A 23,777-nucleotide genomic window follows, 5' to 3' on the forward strand; every position below is an offset into this window, starting at 1 on the left:
GAAAGGAATAGAAGGGTATCCTGATACGGTTAGCTATCAGCATACCCTTCTATCCCTTTCTGTCTCGTGTGCTTATCTAGCTCCCCCTGAAATGCATCTATGCTATTTGCCTCAACTACTCCTTGAGGTGGCACATTCCACATTCTTACCACTCTTTGGGTAAAGACATTTCTACTGAATTCCCTATTGAATTTATTGGTGACTATCTTATATTGATAACCTCTAGTTTTGGACTCCCACACAAGTGGAAATATTTTCTCTACGTCTAGTCTACTTCATTATCTTAACGACCTCTATCAGGTCACCCCTCAGACTTCTCTTTTCTAGAAACAGCCCCAGCCTGTTTAGCCATTCTTGATAAGTATATCCTCTCAGTTCTGGTATCATCCTTGTAAATCTTTTTTGCACCTTCTCCATTACCTCTATATCCTTTTTATAATATGGAAATCGGGACTGTGCACAGTACTACGTCTACCCGCACAATTGTGGTCTAATCAAGATTTTATACAACTTTAACATAACTTCTCTGCTTTTCAACTCTATCCCTCTAGAAATGAACCCCAGTGCTTGGTTTGCCTTTTTTATGGTCTTATTAACCTGCGTTGCTACTTTTAGTGATTTGTGTATCGGTACCCCAAGATTCCTTTGCTCCTCTACCCCATTTAGACTCTTATTATCCAAGCAATATGTGGCCTCCTATTCTTCCTACCAAAATGCACCACCTCACACTTATCTATACTGAAATTAATTCACCAATTACACATCCATTCTGTAAATTTATTAATGTCTTCTTGCATTTTGACGTAATCTTCCTTTGCATTAACTACACCCCTCAATTTCGTGTCATCCGCAAATTTTGAAATTGTACTTCCGATTCCCGAGTCCAAATCATTAATGTAAATTGTGGACAACAGTGGTCCCAGCATCGATCCCTGTGGAACACCACTTCCCATCTTTTGCCAGTTTGAGCAGCTACCTTTAACCCCTACTCTCGGTTTTCTGTTTTGTAGCCAGCTTGCTATCCATTCTGCTATCCGTACCCTGACCCCACATGCTCTGAACTTAGTCATGAATCTACAACGCAGAACCTTATAGGAGACCTTTTGAAAATCCAAACATATTACATCTATTATATTACTCTTATCTACTCTTTCTGTTACTTCTTCAAAGAATTCAATAAGGTTGGTCAAGCATGACTTTCCTTTCTGAAGTCCTTGCTGACTACTCTTTGTTATATTTTTGTTTCCTAAATATTTTTCTATTACATCTTTGAGTAAAGATTCCATTATCTTTCCTAATAACGACATTAAGCTAACTGGTCTATAATTCCTTGGACTTGTTCTATCTCCCTTTTTAAATATATGAATAGCATTAGCTGTCTGCCAGTCCTCTGGCACTATTCCCTTTTCTAATGAATTTTTTTATATATGTAATAGTGCCTCTGCTATCTCTTCCCTAACTGCTTTTAACATGGGGAAATTGCAATCCATCCGGACCAGGGGTTTTATCCTCTCTAAGTTTGATTAGTTTATCAATTATCTCCCCCCTTTCCATCTTAAATGTTTTTATATCTTTTTTGATCTCCTCTTCTAACGTCATACCCATTTTGTTAGTCTCCCTGGTAAATACTGAGGCAAAGTAACTATTCAATATTTCTGCCATCTAACTGTCATTACCTGTGAGTTTATCTAGTGCATCCCTTAGTGGCCCTATCCCTATCCTGATTTTTCTTATGTTATTTACATTTCTGTAGAATACTTTACTATTTCTTATTATATTCCATCATAATTTACTTTCGTAGTTCCTTTTTGCTTTCCTAATTATTTTTTGACATCCTTCCTAACCTCTTCGTATTCCCTTTTGTCATCCTCTCCTTTATTGTCTATGTACTTAGACGATGCCTTTTTCTTTAGTTTCAATTTTATCCTTATCTCTTTATTCATTCATGGTGTTTCATTATTGGCTAGTTTGTTCTTGTTTTTTTAGAGGAATATATTTCTCCTGAACTCTATTGATCACTGTTTAAATAATTCCCACTGCTGTTCTATCTCTTCGTCTGTCAAAATTTTTTCCCAATTTACCTTCCCTAGTTCCATTCTCATCCCCTCAAAATTAGTTTTTTCCAATCTATTACTTCGATCTTTGTCTTGTTAAAGTAAAATTTAAGCTGTTGGGCTAAACCGGCAAAGATGACCTTTGGCAACTAGTGTGTGCATGGCTGTGGTCGCTGCCCCGAGACCATACTGAGATGCGCCTTGCATGAACCATAATTAAAAGCTTAAGCATAACATATGATGATTAACAAGTTAGTGTATTGCTAAACAAAATGGACTCTGTGGAACAAAATGGACTCTGTGAAAAGACATTAAAATGTGCTGATTTAGACAAAGGCATTCCACAAACTGATACAAAAACCAGACTGCCTTAAGTTGATAACAGTTGTTTTAATGTGATTGGAGGTCAATTGTTGCTGTCGGGGCCTAATTGGCTAATGTGTAACTAACCAAGGCTGATGATGTACCAACTGCTAAATGTCTGTAGTTATAGACTCTTTGGAATGTATAAAAGAAGCTCAACGACCATTTTAAAATTGAGAAGGTGACTGCGTGCACTGCGGAGTGCCAAGCGCTTCTCCCAAAGCTTTGTTCAATAAACTGCATGTTGAATCTTTAAGTCTGACTCCGAGTGGTGATTTCCCACAACAGTCTTACTTATGTCTTTCTCAATCATTATTTTAAACCTATGATCTCTATTGCCTAGATGTTCCCCTACACTTACTTCCCTTATCTGCTCCGGTTAATTTCCCATTACTAGATCTAGCAGTGATTCCTCTCTTGTTAGACTTCTGACATAGAGGTAACAAATCACATGTTCTACCTATTATCTATTTTCCTCATGAAAGTTTATTTTTATAGTTTTTCTTATAGACATCAAGCCTATTGATCGGAACTCTTCCCTCATTGGGAAGAAGTCATTATTTTCCAGAAGGAATGGAGGTAGTTTTTGCCTCCAAAACTACAGTAACTAAACTTCAAAAGTAATTTCAAAAGCAAAATACTGCGGATGCTGCAAATCTGAAATAAAAACAGAAAATGCTGGAAAAGCTCAGCAAATGAGGCAGCATCTGTGGAGAAAGAAACAAAGTTTACATTTCAGGTCGAAGGCTAGAAAGTAATTTATTAGCTGTAATGTGCTTTTGGATGTCCTGAGTAAGGATAAGGAGGCCACATATTGCTCGGATAATAAGAGTCTAAATGGGGTAGAACAGCAAAGGGATCTCAGGGTACAGATATACAAATCACTAAAAGTAGCCATGCAGGTTAATAAATCCCTATAAAAGGCAAATCAGCACTGGGGCTCATTTCTAGAGGGATAGAAATGAAAAGCAGAAAAGTTATGTTAAATTTGTATGGAACCTTAGTTAGGCCACACTTGGAGTACTGTGCACAATACAGTTCTGGTTTCCATATTATAAAAAGGATATAGAGGCATTGGAGAAGGTGCAAAAAAGATTCATAAGGATGATACCACAACTGAGAGGATATATTTAACAGGAAAGGCTAAATAGGCTGGAGCTCTTTTCTCTAGAAAAGAGAAGGCTGAGGAGTGACCTGATAGAGGTCTTTAAGATAATGAAAGGGTTTGATAGAATAGACCGTAGAGAAAATGTTTTCATTTGTGGAGGAGTCCAAAACTAGAGGTCATCAATATAAGATAGTCACTAATAAATCCAATAGGGAATTCAGGAGAAACTTCTTTACCCAAAGAGTGGTAAGAATGTGGAACACGCTACCACAAGGAGTAGTGCTAGATAAGCACACGAAGGAGAAAGGAATACTAATTAGAGGTATGCTAATATGGGTAGATGAAGTAGGGAGGGAGGAGGCTCATGTGGAGCATAAACACTGGCATAGAGCAGTTGGACAGACTGGCCTGTTTCTGTGCTGTAGACTCATTGGGGTAAATTTTAACGTACCGGCAGGAACTCAGCCGGGGGGGAGGGGTCAATACGCTTGTGGGAAACCCTAAAATAATTTTTGTGCGTTCTCTTGAGCAATCACGACTCAATTGAAGGCCCCTAATGTGTCTTTCAGGTTTCACGTCCTCAAGCTGCGCAGCGGGTATACTGTGCACCCGAATGACGTGCTGAGAGCTGGAGTATTTAAAGGGAGAAAGGAGAAATCTGAAGATGTGGAGCAGCAAAGGACGAGGCCAGCACCCCGGTTCGATGACTCCTTGCTGGAGTTGCTATTAGCTGGTGTGAGGAGCAGGCGGCAAACATTGTACCCGGCTCACAGGAGGAAGCGCCCTCCCTCTGCCACTATGAAGGCCTGGCTCGAGGTGGCAGAGGAGATGACCAGCAGGAGCACCGTCACAGGGACATGGGTACAGTGCAGGAAGCACATTAATGACCTAACCAGGTCAGGAAAAGTGAGTACAGTTACTGATTCACCTACATTCTGTGGTACCCACCCCCCCACCCACCCTTTGCGCTGCCAAGCCGACTCCATCACATCACTCCTCACACCCACTTAAGGCTCAGTATCAACTTACCTTCACTTTCTGTGCACTTCCTCACCTCCCCATTTGTGCACCCACCACTTCCACTCACCCCAATCCTGATGCAATGTGATTAATCTGTCTGATAATTACCCTCTGATGCATTTGTTTCATTGTCAGCCTGACCCAGAGCAATGCATCCATCGGGTGACCCCGTCACCCTCACTCACTCAGACATCTGTACTTTCTCCCCTTGTAGAAGAGAGCTCAAAATGCAAGGGAGAGGAGTCGGACTGGGGGGGGAGGGGGGGCGACCACAAATAGTGGCCCTGACAGAGGCAGAGGAGGCGGCCTTGGACCTCGAATGCCTGGCTGTCGGAGATGCCGAGACTGACACCCCGCAAACGCCTGGTGACAGAACTTTAACATCCCTCACACACTACATGCATGCGGAAATTACAGAGGGATTTCCCTACTGTCCGCCACGGGAAAGGTCATCACGAGAATCCTCCTCAACCGCCTCCTTCCAGTGGCTGAAGAGCTTCTCCTTGAGTCTCAATGTGGCTTCCGCCCGTCAAGAGGCACAATGGACATGATCTTTAGCGCGCGACAAGTCCAGGAAAAGTGCAGGGAGCAGCATTAACCTCTGTACATGGCCTTCTTCAATCTCGCAAAGGCCTTCGACACGTGAGGGATTGTGGAGCATCCTCCTCAAATTCGGCTGCCCGCAGAAATTTGTCACTATTCTCCGCCTGCTCCACGATGAGATGCAAGCTGTGATCCTCACCAACGGATCCATCACAGATCCATTACAAGTGCAAACTGGAGTCAAGTGGGGCTGCGTCATCGCATCTTCCTCGCTTCAACACTCCACCCCATCACCATGAAGCTCCCCACCGGAGTGGAGCTAACCTATAAGACAAGCAGGAAACTGTTCAACCCTCAACGCCTCCAGGCCAGAACCAAGACCATCCCAACTTCTGTTATAGAGCTGCAGTACGCAGACGACGCCTGCGTGTGCGCAGAGGCCGAGCTACAAACCATCGTCGACGCATTCACCAAGGCGTATGAGAGAATGGACCTCAGGCAAAACATCTGGAAAACAAAGGTCCTCTATCAGCCTGCTCCTGCCACACAATACTGCCCCCTGACCATCAAGATCCACGGTGAGCCTCTGGACAGCGTGGATCATTTCCCATACCTTGGGAGCCTCCTCTCGGCGCGAGCATACATCAATGATGAAATTCAACATCGACTCCAATGCGCCAGTGTAGCCTTCGGACGAATGAGGAACAGAGTGCTCAAAGACCGAGACCTCAAATCCAGCACCAAGCTCATGGTCCACAGAGCAGCCGTGGTCCCCACCTTCCTGTAAGCATCAGAAACATGGACAATGTACAACAGACACCTCAAATCCCTGAAGAGATATCACCAACGTTGCCTCCGCAAAATCCTGCAAATCCACTGGCAGGATAGGAGTACCAACGTGAGCGTTCTCTCCCAGGCTAACATCCCCAGTATCGAGGCACTGGTCACGCTCAACTAGCTGCGATGGGTGGGCAACATTGTCCGCATGCCAGGCACAAGATTCCCTAAACAAGTGCTCTACTCCAAGCTCCGCAATGGCAGGCGATCACTATTTTTTTTATTCGTTCATGGGATATGGGCAATGCGGCCAGCATTTATTGCCCATCCCTAATTGCCCTTGAGAAGGTGGTGGTGAGCCGCCTTCTTGAACCACTGCAGTCCGTGTGGTGAAGGTTCTCCCACAGTGTTGTTAGAAAGGGAGTTCCAGGATTTTGACCCAGCGACGATGAAGGAACAGCGATATATTTCCAAGTCGGGATGGTGTGTGACTTGGAGGGGAACATGCAGATGGTGGTGTTCCCATATGCTTGCTGCTCTTGTCCTTCTCGGTGGTAGAGGTCATGGGTTTGGGAGGTGCTGTCGAAGAAGCCTTGGTGAGTTGCTGCAGTGTATCCTGTGGATGGTACACACTGCAGCCACAGTGCACCAGTGGTGAAGGAAGTGAATGTTTAGGATGGTGGATGGGGTGCCAATCAAGCGGGCTTCTTTGTTCTGGATGGTGTCGAGCTTCTTGAGTGTTGTTGGAGCTGCACTCATCCAGGCAAGTGGAGAGTATTCCATCACACTCCTGACTTGTGCCTTGTAGATGGTGGAAAGGCTTTGGGGAGTCAGGAGGTGAGTCACTCGCTGCAGAATATCCAGCCTCTGACCTGCTCTTGTAGCCACAGTATTTATGTGGCTGGTCCAGTTAAGTTTCTGGTCAATAGTGACCCCCAGGATGTTGATGGTGGGGGATTCGGCGATGGTAATGCCATTGAATGTCAAGGGGAGGTGGTTAGACTCTCTCTTGTTGGAGATGGTCATTGCCTGGCACTTGTCTGGTGCAAATGTTACTTGCCACTTATCAGCCCAAGCCTGGATGTTGTCCAGGTCTTGCTGCATGCGGGCTCAGACTGCTTCATTATTTGATGGGTTGCGAATGGAACTGAACACTGTGCAATCATCAGCGAACATCCCCATTTCTGACCTTATAATGGAGGGAAGGTCATTGATGAAGCAACTGAAGATGGTTGTGCCTAGGACACTGCCCTGAGGAACTCCTGCAGCAATGTCCTGGGGCTGAGATGATTGGCCTCCAACAATCACTACCATCTTCCTTTGTGCTTGGTATGACTCCAACAACTGGAGAGTTTTCCCCCTGATTCCCATTAACTTCAATTTTACTAGGGCTCCTTGGTGCCACACTCGGTCAAATGCTGCCTTGATGTCAAGAGCAGTCACTCTCACGTCACCTCTGGAATTCAGCTCTTTTGTCCATGTTTGGACCAAGGCTGTAACGAGGTCTGGAGCCGAGTGGTCCTGGCATAATCCAAACTGAGCATCGGTGAGCAGGTTATTGGTGAGTAAGTGCCGCTTGATAGCACTGTCGACGACACCTTCCATCACTTTACTGATGATTGAGAGTAGACTGATTGGGCGGTAATTGGCCGGATTGGATTTGTCCTGCTTTTTGTGGATGGGACATAGCTGGGCAATTTTCCACATTGTCGGGTAGATGCCAGTGTTGTAGCTGTACTGGAACAGCTTGGCTAGAGGCACAGCTAGTTCTGGAGCACAAGTCTTCAGCACTACAGCCGGGATGTTGTCGGGGCCCATAGCCTTTGCTGTATCCAGTGCACTCAGTTGTTTCTTGATATCACGTGGAGTGAATCAAACTGGCTTCTGTGATGGTGGGGATATTGGGAGGAGGCCGAGATGGATTATCCACTCGGCACTTCTGGCTGAAGATGGTTGCAAACGCTTCAGCCTTGTCTTTTGCACTCACATGCTGGACTCCGCCATCATTGAGGATGGGGATGTTTACAGAGCCTCCTCCTCCCGTTAGTTGTTTAATTGTCCACCACCATTCATGACTGGATATGGCAGGACTGCACAGCTTTGATCTGATCCATTGGTTGTGGAATCGCTTAGCTCTGTCTATAGCATGTTGCTTCCGCTGTTTAGCATGCATGTAGTCCTGAGTTGTAGCTTCACCAGGTTGGAACCTCATTTTTAGGTACGCCTGGTGCTGCTCCTGGCATGCTCTTCTACACTCCTCATTGAACTCGGGTTGATCCTCTGGCTTATTGGTAATGGTAAAGTGAGGAATATGCCGGGCCATGAGGTTACAGATTGTGCTGGAATACAATTCTGCTGCTGCTGATGACCCACTGTGCCTCATGGATGCCCAGTTTTAAGCTGCTAGATCTGTTCTGAATCTACCCCATTTAGCATGGTGGTAGTGCCACACAATACGTTGGATGATATCCTCAGTGCGAAGACGGGACTTCATCCCCACAAGGACTGTGCGGTGCTCACTCCTACCAATACTGTCATGGACAGATGCATTTGCGACAGGTAGATTGGTGAGGACGAGGTCAAGTAAGTTTTTCCCTCATGTTGGTTCGCTCACCACCTGCCGCAGGCCCAGTCTCGCAGCTATGTCCTTCAGGACTCGGCCAGCTCGGTCAGTAGTGGTGCTACCGAGCCACTCTTGGTGGTGGACATGGAAGTCCCCCACCCAGAGTACGTTCTGTGCCCTTGCTACCCTCAGTGCTTCTTCCAAGTGGTGTTCAACATGGAGGAGAACTAATTCATCAGCTGAGGGACGGCAGTAGGTGGTAATCAGCAGGAGGTTTCCTTGCCCATGTTTGACCTGATGCCATGAGATTTCATGGGGTCCAGAGTCAATGTTGAGGACTCCCAGGGCCACTCCCTCCTGACTGTATATCACTGTACCGCCACCTCTGGTCGGTCTGTCCTGCCAATGGGACAGGACATACCCAGGGATCGTGATGGATGAGTCTGGGACATTGGCTGAAAGGTATGATTCTGTGAGTATGGCTATGTCAGGCTGTTGCTTGACTGGTCTGTGGGACAGCTCTCCCAATTTTGGCACAAGTCCTCAGATGTCAGTGAGGAGGACTTTGCAGGGTCGACTGGGCTTGGTTTGCCGTTGTTATGTCCGGTGCCTAGTGGTCCGATGCCGGGTGGTCGGTCCGGTTTTATTCTTATTATGACTTTTTTTAGCAAGATTTTACAACTGAGTGGCTTGCTGTGGGTCTGGAGTCACATATAGGCCAAACCGGGTAAGGACGGCAGATTTCCTTCCCTCAAGGACATTAGTGAACCAGATGGGTTTTTACAACAATCCGGTAGTTTCAAGGCCACCATTACTGATACTAGTATATTAATTCCAGAATTTATTTAATTAATTGAATTTAAATTCCCCAGCTGCCGTGGCGGGATTTGAACTCATGACTCTGGATTATTAGTCCAGTAACATAACCACTGTGCTACCGTACTAGGAGGGCAGAGGAAATGCTATAAGGACACTCTCAAAGCCTCCCTAAAAAAATGCAACATCGCCACCGACACGTGGGAATCGCTTGCCCTGGAACGCCCAAACTGGAGAAGAAGCATCCGCGAAGGCGCCAATCACCTCGAGCGTCACCGAGTGGAGCATGTGGAGGCCAAGCGTAAGCAGCGGAAAGAGCGCGCAGAATCCAGAGCGTCTCATCCACCCGCCTTATTAAACACTACCTGCCCCACCTGTGGCAGAGTCTGCGGCTCCAGGATTGGACTATTCAACCACCGCAAAACCCACCCTCCCTGAGTGGAAGCAAGTCATCCTCGACCCTGAGGGACTGCCAAAAGAGGAGAAGACATGCATTGATGTTATCAATGATTGATCTGTTGCACACCTCAGTATGCTCACCACAACATTACTTCTGCGATGATTCTTAATATTGCTGTATGTTCTCTTCCAAGGCCTTCAAGGATTGCTGAAAGACCACACGACCTGGATGATGCCGATTCGTCAAAGGAACTCCAAGCCTCTGAGGGCGCACCGTCACATCATAGTGAGCCATGCACCAGCGCAGACACTCACACCTCAGTGGGTCCTATTACACAGTTAGTTGGGTTGTCACCTGGTGATTCACACTCACAAGTGAGCACGAGCAGAGACTGGTGGCAAGGGCAGCTGTGGAGAGTCTGTGTCAGTGGGTGCATTCCTCTCCAAGCTCTGTTCAGCTGAACACAGGTGCTGAACCCCAGGGGCCATCCTTGAGAAGGAGAATGATCATGGTGCAGATGCACCTTTGCTACGTACTAGAAGACGTGTCACACACACTCTCCACAATAGCAGAGAGGATGGAGGAGTCCACCTTCAGCATTAGTGGAATGGTGATGCAGTTAAGTGTGGGATTGTCTGCGATGGAGAGAACGGCAGCCTCCATTGACCTTCAAGCACAGCTCACAAATGAGTCCATTCAGGCCCTGACAATGGCCGTGCGGACTCTAGGTGCCCAATATTCTGCCGCCTTAAACAGGCAGACAGATACTTTAGCAGTGGCCTTACAAGGCATCACAGATATCCTCCAAACTGTTGTCCAGCAGAGTGGTAGGAGTAATGTGGACATGTCCTTGGAGTGGAATGATGGCGAAAGGGGACATGGAAGTGGGGTCCTAAAGGGATCCCCCAGATCAATCCAGGCACCTGAAGCGCATCTTCAGCATTCCAATGGCTTGTTCAATGACAGACCTGGTGGTGATGTGACTGTCTGCTATGCCTCGTTGGTGGGGTTTCTCAGAGATGTCATGAGCCACGTCGGCAGGGAGTATCCCTTGTCTCCAAGGAGCCAGCCCTTAAGTCTGCCTTGTGCATGGAAGAGTGCCGTGATGTTGGATTCGCGCAGAATGAAGGGATCATGGCAGCTGTCAGGGAATTTGTCACACACTTGCCGAAATCTCTTCTGGTGGTCACAAACCAGCTGCACATTGATGGAGTGATATCCCTTTCAGTTGATGAACAGTCCTGGCTCATGTGCAGGTCCTCGGATTGCTATATGTACAATCAATTGCACCTTGCACCCAGTGGAAAGCCAGGCAGAAAGTGGAAACCCACTGCCCTCTCACTCTGGCTAATGTCGTCGCAGGGGAAGTTGACGTAGTCGGATGCCCTGGCAAACAAGCCATCTATAACCTGTGATATACACTTATGTGAAGATGACTGAGAGATCCTGGTGAAGTCACCGGTGGCACCTTGGAAGGATCCTAAGGCAATGAAATTGAGGGCAGTGGTTACTTTGAGTATGACAGGCAATGTGTGGCCACCAGGTCCAGCCGGGAGCAGCTCTGCATGAAGGAGCATGCAGATGTTTGCGACCAACTGCCGACTCAGTCTGAGCCTTCGTAGGCACTGCTCCTCAGAGATTCAAGAGCCTCTGTCTGTAGTCCCTCTCATGTGGGTAGTGCCTGCTGTGACCTCAGCCCCTCTGTTGGACCCCTCTCTGCTCTTCTGCAGGTCCTTGAGGCGCACCTCTGTCTTGTGGACTTGCAACTCCCAGAACTGAATGTCTTTCCTGCCGCGGATGGTGATGTGCCTCCTCCTCAGACGTACTGTAGAATAAATCCATTGCACCCCCATCCTGATGGTGTCACTTTGAGGGGGTCCAAAATGTAGGTATGTCTGAACACAAGAATTCTAAGTGTGAACAAACAAATCTCAGTCTAAACACAAAGATCTCCCAGCCAAACTTTTTTCTGAGAGAACTGATTGCCCTGCTGCAAAAACTCACCTTTTCTTCAAATGTGTCAATCACTGATTTAAAGGTCCAAATGAGGGCCGACTGCAACTCGCCTCCGTTTCCATAGCATCTCTCAGAGGCCACGGGAGACACGTTCAGAAGCAGTTAAAATGGCTTGTGTAGGACAAAGCACAAAAACTTAACATCTTTAAATACTTTAAGTACCTCAACTGGCTCTTTAAATATCGTCCTGCTGGCTTTAAGTGCCGGCGGGACTTGCAGGTTTCAGAAGCGCGCGTGCACCCAGATGCATCAAACCCAGAAGTCGACATGTTGAAGTCAGGCTGCGGTCCCGCTCTGAAATCGGAGAATTTTCACTGCCCACCTGCCCCAACCCACCCATTCTTTGGGGTTATAATTTACTCCAATGTAACTCAATGCAACATTTTCTGAGAAGCAAGTTGATTTCTTGGGCTGATATTACATGGATTTCTCTTGTGCTTTTCAGTATTTTATAAAGGAAAAGCAGTTAAGAATGTCATGTCACTTCTGATTTTTACATTGTATTTTATAGTTTTATTAGCCATATTTTATTTAACTAGTAATTAATACCTCAGGTTTTATTATGGCTGAAAGTGTTCCCCCAGATAACATTGATTGCTTTTGCTTTTGAGGCGAGTCATTTTTAACTCACCTTTTACAGAATACTAAAAGGTGCAAGACAAATCTATTTAATACCAGCACAGGAACTCAGCAGGCTTCTCAGAAAATATTCCCTTTGTAAGAATGTGAGACAACAACAACGTATTCTACGTTCCAGTTAGAGGCGGGGTTAGATAAATATCTTCTGGAGTTGTGCAAACAGCTTTCTGAGGAAATTTTGTGATTAAATATTTCTTCAACTAATTCCAGGTCAAAATCAAAACTCATTTCAAGTTGAATTCAGTAATTATCCACCTGTTCTCAGATTAATGTGGAGTTGTGAATCGTGGGAAGTGGCTATAATGTTATAATTAAAGGGAACACTGTGTGTATGTTTGAAAGAGAAGATGAGAAAGGGTTACTATTTTTTTTCATTTTAGCAACAATGTCTCTTTTCTTATGGTTTTGCTTTAAAAAATTATAGGTACTTGTTATGTGTGCTTCTCTGGTCTAATTAATTTTATAATTTAATTTCAGTAGTTTTAGTTTGCCTTTAATTGTGTAGTGATAGGTATTGTGGGACAATGTACAGTTGGTTGCCATGGTGACAGGTAGCACACTCCTGAATGATGAAAGGAACTGTAAGGGGGTTTAATTTTTATTTCATGTCAGCTGGTAGTATGTTTAGAGTACTGATGTCATAAAGCTCTGCAATAATTATGAAGTGGGAGTTACTATGGCTACAGCAAGTGCTAAGGCAGCTGTTGATTTTTTTTTCAAATGCCAATGATTCTGGATAGTAGTTCCAGTTAAGTTGTTATCTCAATTTGGTGGTATAAATGCCATATCTCACATGGTGAGAGATAACCATTTGTTATATTATCTTGCTGGGCATATACACCACATAATTGACAATAGCAAACTTGATTATGCATCCTTCATTCTTACCTTAAAATCGTAATATGCCATACACACGCCCTGACAACAGCTGGAATATTTTCTTTCATATTTGGCACAAACAGGATTCATATTTTTCAATAACTTCATAAACCATGTTTTTAAAAATTAAAATTATTAGACGATCCTCCATGGCTTTGCTTATGGATAGTCACGGATTGAGAGCATTGTTGTGAAGTTTAGCTGCTAACCTGGCCTGTCCCTTTAAGACCAGCGCTCAAGTACTCCTTATGGGGAATGGCCCAAATAGCCACATCCTAAGCCAAGACCCTGAGCAGAAAGTTAATACTTTGTATAGAAAATTGAACCGTAATAATAAGTGTTATCAATTGTAAGAAATTTTTTTTTATTCGTTCATTGGATGAAGGCGTCGCTGGCGAGGCCAGCATTTATTGCCCATCCCTAATTGCCCTCGAGAAGGTGGTGGTGAGCCACTTTCTTGAACCGCTGCAGTCCGTCTGGTGAAGGTTCTTCCACAGTGCTGTTAGGGAGTTCCAGGATCTTGACGCAGCGACGATGAAGGAACAGCGATATATTTCCAAGTTGGGATGGTGTGTGACTTGGAGGGGAACGTGCAGGTGGTGTTGTTCCCATGTGCCTCCTGCCCTTGTCCTTCTAGGTGTTAGAGGTCATGGGTTTGGGAGGTGCTGTCGAAGAAGCCTTGGCGAGTTGCTGCAGTGCATCCTATGGATGGTACACACTGCAGCCACAGTGCGCCGGTGGTGAAGGGAGTGAATGTTTAGGGTGGTGGATGGGGTGCCAATCAAGCGGGCTTCTTTGTCCTGGATGGTGTCGAGCTTCTTGAGTGTTGTTGGAGCTGCACTCATCCAGGCAAGTGGAGAGTATTCCATCACACTCCTGACTTGTGCCTTGTAGATGGTGGAAAGGCTTTGGGGAGTCAGGAGGTGAGTCACTCACCGCAGAATATCCAGCCTCTGACCTGCTCTTGTAGCCACAGTATTTATATGACTGGTCCAGTTAAGTTTCTGGTCAATGGTGACCCCCAGGATGTTGATGGTGGGGGATTCGGCGATGGTAATGCCATTGAATGTCAAGGGGAGGTGGTTGGACTCTCTCTTGTTGGAGATGGTCATTGCCTGGCACTTGTCTGGCGCGAATGTTACTTGCCACTTATGAGCCCAAGCCTGGATGTTGTCCAGGTCTTGCTGCATGCGGGCTCAGACTGCTTCATTATTTGAGGGGTTGCAAATGGAGCTGAACACTGTGCAAATATCAGTGAACATCCCCATTTCTGACCTTATGATGGAGGGAAGGTCATTAATGAAGCAGCTGAGGAAGGTTGGGTCTAGGACATTGCCCTGAGGAACTCCTGCAGCAATGTCCTGGGGCTGAGACAACAACCACTACCATCTTCCTTTATGCTAGGTATGACTCCAGCCACTGGAGAGTTTTCCCCCTGATTCCCATTGACTTCAATTTTACTAGGGCTCCTTGGTGCCACACTCGGTCAAATGCTGCCTTGATGTCAAGAGCAGTCACTCTCACCTCACCTCTGGAATTCAGCTCTTTTGTCCATGTTTGGACCAGGGCTGTAATGAGGTCTGGAGCCTAGTGGTCCTGGCGGAACCCAAACTGAGCATCGGTGAGCAGGTTATTGGTGAGTAAATGCCGCTTGATAGCACTGTCGACGACATCTTCCATCACTTTGCTGATGATTGAGAGTAGACTGATGGGGCGGTAATTGGCCGGATTGGATTTGACCTGCTTTTTGTGGACAGGACAAACCTGGGCAATTTTCCACATTGTCAGGTAGGTGCCAGTGTTGTAGCTGTCCTGGAACAGCTTGGCTAGAGGCACAGCTAGTTCTGGAGCACAAGTCTTCAGCACTACAGCCGGGATGTTGTCGGGGCCCATAGCCTTTGCTGTATCCAGTGCACTCAGCCGTTTCTTGATATCACGTGGAGTGAATCGAATTAGCTGAAGACTGGCTTCTGTGATGGTAGGGATATCAGGAGGAGGCCAGATGGATCGTCTGCTCGGCACTTCTGGCTGAAGATGGTTGCAAACACTTCAGCCTTGTCTTTTGCACTCACGTGCTGGACTCTGCCATCATTGAGGATGGGGATGTTTACAGAGCCTCCTCCTCCTGTTAGTTGTTTAATTGTTCACCACCATTCACGACTGGATGTGGCAGGACTGCAGAGCTTTGATCTGATCCGTTGGTTGTGGAATCGCTTAGCTCTGTCTATAAATTGTTTAATATGTAATAGAAATGTAATAGTAAAATGTCCAAAAAGCCGAGACCCTGTACAGAAAATTGAACCGTAATAGAAAATGACATTAGTTCTAAGTATATTGTTTAATATGTAATAGAAATATAATAATAAAATGTGCAGAAAGCCAAGGCCCTTTGCAGAAAGTTAATACCTTGTATAGAAAATTGAACTGTAATAAATTGTTTAATATTTAACAAAAGTAAGTCTTTGTGCAGAAATTAAGATCCTGCACAGAAAGTTAAAACCCTATGCAAAAGAGCCCTGTGCAGTAAGTTAAAAAAAGCCACACCCTAAGATTAATTAGAGGCTAATTGCTGTTTCTGTTGAAGAGAAAAATGTGAATAATTATTTTTTCAAAAAGTGTTTTTTTAATGAGCCGCTTGGTTCGCCTTTGACTTTCTTTTTTTGGTAGGTTCCCCTGATGGTCACTGAGGTTTGGTTGTTTTCAAAGTCCTTAGTAATTTCTTATTGAGAATTTTCTAGCTGCCTTTCTCGCTTTTGATTCATACATTCGCTACCTCTTCAGTTTTGATTTACTGGTATTTTATGTTAGCCAATCAACAAAGTGTGTTGGGAGAGCGTTTCACAAAGTGACATTTACATAGCATTACGTTTGTCACCTCTCCCTAGAATGACTCAAAAACGTATATGCTGACAACAGAAGGAAAAGCCTTTCACATTTTCTTCTCTTACATCTTTTACTCCCAGGACCCAGAAACAGAATCTATCATTATTTTAAACATGCTGCAATCTAATTATCCATCCCTCCAAAAGGAACTGCTCGGCCTCCTCTGCACAAGGTACGCTGGCAGTTCTGAAATTAGCAACGCAATAAAATGGGGATCGTCGGTGCGAACCCAGGTCAAACTACAGTGTGATGTTTATGGCTTATAGCTCTTTTGGAAGGAATCGTTTCCTTCCCAAAACATCAACAGTATTGTCCCTTCCCAAAGATATTTTACTTTTTGTCTCTTCTCTAATTTTCCATGGTTTACAAAAAAAGTTAAATCTGGAACACTACTTCAAAATATGCAGTTGAAATCGATCAAGTCAACGCGGTTTAACTGTTGAAAAGCAAAATTAGGACCAATATTCACAGTTCTTCCTGCAAAGAGTGATTAATATTTGAAAGTGAGTTCCGGGTGGGATGTTGGAGAGTAAAGTTTTTTGGTATAATTTAAGTGACAGTTGTAATGACGGGGTGGGGTTTTTTTTTTGATGGGTGAAATAAGAATGGCTTCCGTGTGATTTTCCTTCACAAGAAAAACTTACATTTATTTACACCTCATCGGGTAGAAGAAAAAAAAAAGCAGCAAAAATGTCCTCGTGTTTTAATGGAGTTGCTTATCCACAGCGACCTCCTTTTCAAACGGCCGCAGGCAGCTGTGGGTTACTGCGGGCCCTAGGGCTCTGATCAAGGGTGTGGAACATCTGAAGCCCCGTAATGTGTCTTTTATCCTTACAGATGCTGACTGACCTGCCGTGTGGATTTTCACTTCTCTCCCTGAGAGGCGTGGTCCGCTTCAATAGGAGCCGAGGGTCAATAAACGGCGACGGCAGACCGTTACCGCGCAGGCGCTCTCCGCACCCCCCCCCCCCACCACCACCAAATCTCGAATAAATCCGCGAGACTTCCACTCGTCGGTCCTCTTTACGTCATCGGCCAAGATGGTAAGTAATTTCTCGTACTTTGTCCCGGTCTGAAGCCGTTAGAATCCGTTGCCATCGGCCGCCAAAATTCGTCTAAATCGACATTCCTATTTATCCGATCATCGCGGGGCCTTCTGTGGACAACATGGCCGGTGATTTTTTTTTTGTGAAGAGTTATATTTGTTTCGATGAAAGTTCCCTTGGCTGCCGTGTATTTGCGGCCTAGTGAGCGGGCACTGGGCTCAGGGCTCAGGGCTCCGTGCGGAAGGGTGGATGTAGTGTCCAGGGGTCGGGGGTGCCCTATTGTGATTAATGAGTATTGTAGATTTAACAGGCCCAATGTGATCCACTTTTAAAAAGTGTGTGGAGGTGGAGAGAGAGAGAGATATCCACGTGCTGAGTGTCCTGGCGCGGCCGATTTCCCCTCTCTCCCTCCCTCACTTTTTTTTCTCCCGACAGAGTTTTTGGAGCTGCCCGGGAGAGGTAGGTTTCTGCAGCTTCTTTCCTGCTGAGGCCTGCGAGCTCCATTCATTCGCGTTCACCTGCTGCATTGGCAGGAAGCAATGTGAGTTGTTGAATGTTGCATTTAAAGAATTGCATTAGATGTAGAAACAATATTAAATGGTAAGAATATTTCTGCATTTAGTGTAAGATCCAAGTGCTGTATGCTGATAGACTAGTCTCTGTATATAAAGCGAGTTAAGCGCTAAACCTTGTTGAAATTATATGGACGAAAAACCAAAAGTGAAAATAAGTATTCTTTTCCGTCAAGCCGAAGTCTATTCGAACATTTCTGGGTTAATCACTAATTTTAAGAGTTGTAGTTAAGGGCATTGATTTTAATAAGGCTCATCCTCTGAAATGTTGTGACTGATCTGTGAGAATGTCGTACAGTGTGAGCTAATTTTCTAGATAGTTGCTAAGTGGATGCCACAGAAATGGGAGGGGAAAGCTAGGCTGAATCGTTCTTGAAAAGAATGAGGATGAAACCTGATGAAATTCATGGCTGAATGTTTAACATACTCACACTGCAATCCTGCATGTACTTTTTTTTTAAAAACATGTTAACCTATTCTTTATTGTAATGTGTTAAAGACTAAATAGTGCACACTATAATATTGCATAAGCCCATTGTGTTTATACATTAACTTTGTTGATCAGAAGTTGCCCTTTGTAGATCCTAGAGTAATGGAAGTAAGCTGAATTGTAGTTCAGCTGCTGGTCTTTTGTTCTGCTTTGAGTTGTATTTTAGACTGAATAAAGTGCAATTGGATAATTTAGTTTTAAAAAGTGTTGTCCTTTTGGGTCTTGGTTGGTGTCCTCCCAAGTTACATCTCCATAGACCCAGGTGTCAAATGACCTGTACAAGGAGAAGCTGTGAAAATGAAGAGCAGGTGCATTTAATTAGTGATAGCAGTTTTAAGGCTGCATCTACTGTAGTCTGTAAAATTGAGTTGGGTGTGATTTTCATAGATGTGTGTGGTGCTTTTGCCTATGAAGATACTTGGGGTGGGGGACACAAAAAAAATTGATGTTCAATTTTCTACTGCAAAATGTTGTGGACAGACAGAATATCTTACCAGTTGCTTTTAATTATTTTAGCCATCCAGATTGAGAAAAACCAGGAAGCTGAGAGGACATGTTAGCCACGGTCATGGCCGTATTGGTGAGTAGTAAACTGGAGGCTTGAGTTTTTAAAGTTTTTTTTTAAATACTAGGTAACACTTTTTCTCCTGTCTTTAGGCAAACACAGGAAGCACCCTGGTGGTCGTGGCAATGCTGGTGGTATGCACCATCACAGAATCAACTTTGATAAATAGTATGTATTGTACTAAATAACTTATGTCTTGATGCATAATGTAATTGTGATCTTGCACCAAATGTATGGTATCTGTTACGGAGTCTTAGTACCGAAAGGGCCTCTGCAGAGTTGGAGGAAGGTAGTCAATAGAAAATACTACTGTAAGTGACATTTTTAACAATGAAAGAATCTGGGCCTCTTATTCAACTGTTCTCTTGAAGTTATGGAAAATAATGGTTCCTTTAATCAAGTGAGGAAATGCTAGTTCTGGTAGATAAGATTGTGATTGATTCTATCCTTTCTCTCTTTTTCTCTTCCCTTCCTCCTCTCCTTCCCCCCCCCCCCCCAAAAAAAAAAAATTCACAAGATATCGAGGCTAGAGTCACGCCCTGACATTCCCAGTTGTTCTGGTGTGCTATAGTTCTCGAAGAATGAATACTGATTTTATTCACTGGCTGTAGCTCCTTGTAGCACAGTCAGCCACCATATTAGTGACATTGTAAAAAGTGACCTTGCGTTTAACTTCTTTGAAACTTGAATTGCAATATGATTGGTATGGTCAGCTGAAACTGGACAAATGCATTGTGCTTATTTCTTGTCCCCATTATTAAGGAATTCTCTTCAAAACTGCTAGACCTAGCTAACTCCCTTCCCTGTCTTCAGAAGCCCCAGCACCTAGATTCTCCTGCTGCATCTTGATCCTGTTTTTAAGTCTTTTAGATTGCTATGTAAATGCAAGTTAATTTGGAATCCTAATTGTTAATTGTCTTAGTTTTTGTTAGCTAACTTTATCCATTTTATGATTTTCTTTTCCTGATTAGTGGGGGTTTGGATGCTTTCTCTTTTGCTAAACTTGTGAACATTGCTGTAAATCACCCATTGAGTGTTCAGTGTCACCCAGTTGTTCAAGTTACTGTTCTTGCTCTTCCCTTCACTAAAATATGTCTTGCTGCTTTGCTGTAGATGCTAGTACATGAACATGTTTATCTTCCTGTTTAAATTGTGGTATCTTTTGTAGCATGAGATTCTCTTCAGTGTGAGTTGCATTGATTATTAAGGACTGAACTCCAAATGTTTCAAATTGGAAAAGAGTGGCATCCTTTGATGGACTAGACAAATTTTGGCAAGTAGGATCAACTGTTGCGTTTAAAATATGCTGTACTTAAATTCCGAACCAGAGTGGGGGGGAAATGGGCTAATTGGATTACTCTTTACAAAGACCTAGCATGGGCTCGATGGGCCGAATGGCCTCATTCTGTGATTCTAATAAGTTGTGGCTGTGAGCATGAACTGGTGCTCTACTTGGTCTTTCTCTTGTTTGACCTTGCAGTTTGGTTTTCCAAGCAAGGTAGGTAATGCGTGCAACAAAATCAATGTTTTGGAAAGGTATTCATTTAAGTGATAAGACATCTCTAGGTCATTTTTTTTAAATTTAAACACCAGTAGTTTCCATTTACAATGATTTGTATTTATTTTGTATCTTTTAATGTAGCAAAGTTTAGTGAAGGAGTTCTAGATGGGGGCAAGATGTAGCAATGCTCTGCCACTGTGCTCCACTTCATTAATAGACTAGAGTTGGGAAAGCCGGGATGTGGAGTTGTAGACAGCTGCAAAGAAGAAAGGTCACTAGGTTGCAGGGGGATTTTTAAATCATTGTGCTGAAGGGCAGGGTGCCAGTGGAGGTCAGTAAAGGATGTGGGTGGCTATGTTCTGGACCAGCTAGAGTTTGGAGTGGTGTGGGATGTCCCAAGTTTTTGGAGTAGAGTGCTTGATCATCACTTTAGTAATGAGTAGCAGTAATAACAACTTTGCAATTTGAAATAAAGAATTATGCACTCTGTCATAACCCCCACATGCTCAACAATCCATGTCCCTGTAAACATGTGTTCAAACCCTGCCTGCCAAAACAATGACAGGCTGTCTAACACTTTTTTCCTTTGCTCCCTGTTGTTTGGTTTGGTCCGGTCCTAAACTCGCTCACTGCTGTGATGCCTGCTGCTTCCATGCTCCAATCTCCCTAGAGTGATGATGGGAAGCTTTTTGAACCTGAAGGGCTGGCAAAAGCTGCTCTCTTTTGGTGTCAGTTGACTAATTGGGAAACAGTCTTTTCCAATTTGCCAGGCTCAGGAGCTCTTAAACCCAGAGCATTATGCTCACGTGCACAAAGACTAAACTGACTTTGGTTTCTTGGGTGGTAGTAGTAGAGCTTGTGGGTCACTTTGTAGGTGTCCTGTACGAGTGCATTAAACCACCCAGGACTGGGTAGTTTTTGGGACTTTATTGTTTTGTCTTCATACAAAAGAGGAGGAAGTGCTGTGAAATTAATCCTCCCATGAATCTAGTTTTGTAACTTCTCTCAAAGTGCTGATCAGTTTTTTTTGGTGCCTCCATTTCTACATGTACAGCACATGAAATCTTGGCTAAAGGGGTGTGTGTACCTTCCCCAGTCTAACATGTTCCTGTGTGGGGGGAAATGGGTGTGGTGTTCATAGATTGAGAATCTATAATGGTTTAAAGATTCTTAAAAGGTAATCTCATCCCAAAAATCAACAACATTGGGTTGTTAAAAGGTAATGAAGTGAAGATTGTATTCAAGGGCCAGTGGAGGTCCAGCAGGCTGCTACCCATGGAACTATCCTTAATATGTCATTCCTCTATGGTGAGGTGGTGTAAGAAAATGCTAATATCTACAGGCTAATCCTAAGATGCTGTAGCACACTGAAGCTTTGGCCTGTTGTATGAGCCCAGTGCTAGGTCCCTTGCTTTTGTGGTATATATAAATGATTTAGACTTAAATGTAGGAGGCATGATTTAAGAAGTTTGCAGCTGATACAAAAACTGGCTGTGTGGTTGATAGTGAGGAAGGAAGATGTCAATGGCCTGGTCAGATGGGCAGAACAGTGGCAAATGGAATTTAATCCAGCAAAGTGAGGTAATGCATTTGGGGAGGGCAAACAAGGCAAGGGAGTACACAGTAAATGGTAGGATACTAAGAGGTGTAGAGGAACATAGAGACCTTGAAGTGCATGTTCACAGATCCCTGAAGGTAGGATGGGTAGATAAGGTGGTTAAGAAGGCATATGGAATACTTTCCTTTATTGGCCAAGGTATAGGTTATAAGAGCAGGGAGGTTATGCTAGAACTGTATAAAACACTATTTAGGCCACTGCTGAAGTACTGTACAATTCTGGTCACCCATTACAAGAAAGATGTGATTGCACTAGAGAGGGTACAGAGGAGATTTACGAGGATGTTGCCAGGACTAGTGAATTTTAGCTATGAGGAAAGATTGTATAGGCTAGAGTTGTTTTCTTAGGAACAGAAGAAGCTGAAGGGAGATTTAATTGAGGGGTTTAGATGGTGGATAGGAAGGACCTATTTCCCTTAGCAGAGAGTTAACTACCAGAGGGCTTAGATTTTAAAGTAATTGTTAGATGATTAGAGGGGAGCTGAGGAGAATTCTTTCCCCCAAAGGGTGGTGTGGGTCTGGAACTCACTGCTTGAAAAGGTGATAGAGGCAGAAACCCTCATTGCATTTAAAGGTTACTTGTGCCATAACCTAAAGGCTATGGACCAAGAGCTGGAAAGTGGGATTAGGCTGGATAGCTCTTTTTCGGCACAATGGGTGGAATGGCCACCTCCTATGCTGTAAATTTCTATGATTCTATGGTAAGTTGTGAGTTGATTGAATTCCTGCAGTGAGAGTTCTGATTTCCATTGTGGAGAAATGAGTGGAAACTGGCATGGATGTGGAGAGAAAACAAAGGATGTGAAGTCATTGGCTGCTCATTAACTATGGGAACAAAAGAATAAATTTCTGTTGCACATTGAGAGATGGCTACAGTGATAGCATTGCATACCACAATAAACTCAAAACTTATAAGAATAAACGTTGAGAAATGTAGAAAACTAGTGGTGGTCCTAAAATGCTGAGTTGCATTTGGTTGTGTTCTAGTCTGTTTGTAGTTGTTTCATGTTCAATGGGTTTGAGTTTTTAAATGATTCTCTTTCAGTCATCCAGGTTACTTTGGGAAAGTTGGTATGAGACATTACCATCTGAAGAAGAACCAGTTGTTCTGTCCGACCATAAATCTGGATAAGCTGTGGACACTGGTCAGTGAACAGACCAGGCTAAACTATGCCAAGAAACCTGAAGGACCAGCACCTGTAATTGATGTTGTGCATGCTGTAAGTGTTACAATATTTGAAACTCCTTTGGGTGATGGGCTGAGCTGGATCAGTGAGAAACAACTGGTGCCTTGCATATGATCATTGTAGCCAAGTACAATAGACTCCTGAGCAACACTTCCTGTCTACAAGTGCTGACTTTTTTTTATAAAAGTGGGTAGAGTATATGAGATGCTAAATTGTATAGTAGGTCCATATCATTACTCCCAGTTGATCAGGAAGAAACTGAAGAATACAAGCCAAATTTATTTAACCCTTTAAGCCTTTTTGAAGGGGTAGAATGCAGATTAATCAAAACTTTCAGTTTTGATTAATCTGCATTCTACCCCTTCAAAAGCCAATATCTTTGCAGTTTGGTGCCCAAAACAACTGAACACAATACTCGACATGGGGCCTGACCAAGTACAACTGAAGCATCGCTGCTTCATTTTTGTATTCCAACCCCTGTAAGACTCCATTTGTCTTTTTGATTACTATTTAGTACCTGTGCACTAGCTTTGTGATTTGCAAGCATGGACACCCTAATCCCTTTGCACAGGTACTAAATAGTAATCAAAAAGACAAATCTACAGTTCCTAGTCTTCATTAAGAAAATATTCTGATTTTGTCTTTTCTCCGATCTAAAGTGCATAACCTCACACTTTCCTCACATCTAATTCATCTGCATCACTTAGTCTTTGTCTTTTTGCAACTTCCTGCTCCCTC

At 44.0% G+C, this 23,777-nt stretch overlaps 2 protein-coding genes and 1 non-coding gene across 7 annotated transcripts in view; 2 read left to right on the top strand and 1 right to left on the bottom strand.

The window, feature by feature from the left end:
• The window catches only part of trim66 (tripartite motif containing 66), a 243,877-nt gene extending 226,852 nt beyond the window's left edge, over window positions 1-17,025 (bottom strand). Inside the window, exons 1-2 of one of the 4 annotated variants that reach the window (XM_067993933.1) lie at window positions 16,911-17,025; window positions 13,188-15,402 (exon numbers count right to left, since the gene is read on the bottom strand). The gene's annotated coding sequence lies outside the window, so the exon portion shown is untranslated. Of the gene's footprint in view, window positions 1-13,187; window positions 15,463-16,705 lie in introns of all 4 variants that reach the window. The other 3 variants (XM_067993928.1, XM_067993929.1, XM_067993932.1) reach the window with 3 other exon arrangements.
• The window catches only part of rpl27a (ribosomal protein L27a), a 290,041-nt gene that overhangs the window by 262,882 nt on the left and 3,382 nt on the right, over window positions 1-23,777 (top strand). Inside the window, exons 1-4 of one of the 2 annotated variants that reach the window (XM_067993940.1) lie at window positions 17,069-17,104; window positions 18,686-18,749; window positions 18,827-18,902; window positions 22,898-23,072. In XM_067993940.1, coding sequence (XP_067850041.1) covers window positions 17,102-17,104; window positions 18,686-18,749; window positions 18,827-18,902; window positions 22,898-23,072 — 318 coding nt within the window. In that variant the 5' untranslated portion in view covers window positions 17,069-17,101. Of the gene's footprint in view, window positions 1-17,068; window positions 17,105-18,684; window positions 18,750-18,826; window positions 18,903-22,897; window positions 23,073-23,777 lie in introns of those variants that run through there. The other variant, XM_067993942.1, reaches the window with a different exon arrangement.
• On the top strand, window positions 19,254-19,384 carry LOC137330640 (small nucleolar RNA SNORA3/SNORA45 family). Its single transcript, XR_010965072.1, has one exon. It is a non-coding gene; the product is annotated as a small nucleolar RNA SNORA3/SNORA45 family (small nucleolar RNA).

This window comes from Heptranchias perlo, chromosome 12 (assembly GCF_035084215.1).
Source record: "Heptranchias perlo isolate sHepPer1 chromosome 12, sHepPer1.hap1, whole genome shotgun sequence".
NCBI lineage: Eukaryota > Metazoa > Chordata > Chondrichthyes > Hexanchiformes > Hexanchidae > Heptranchias > Heptranchias perlo.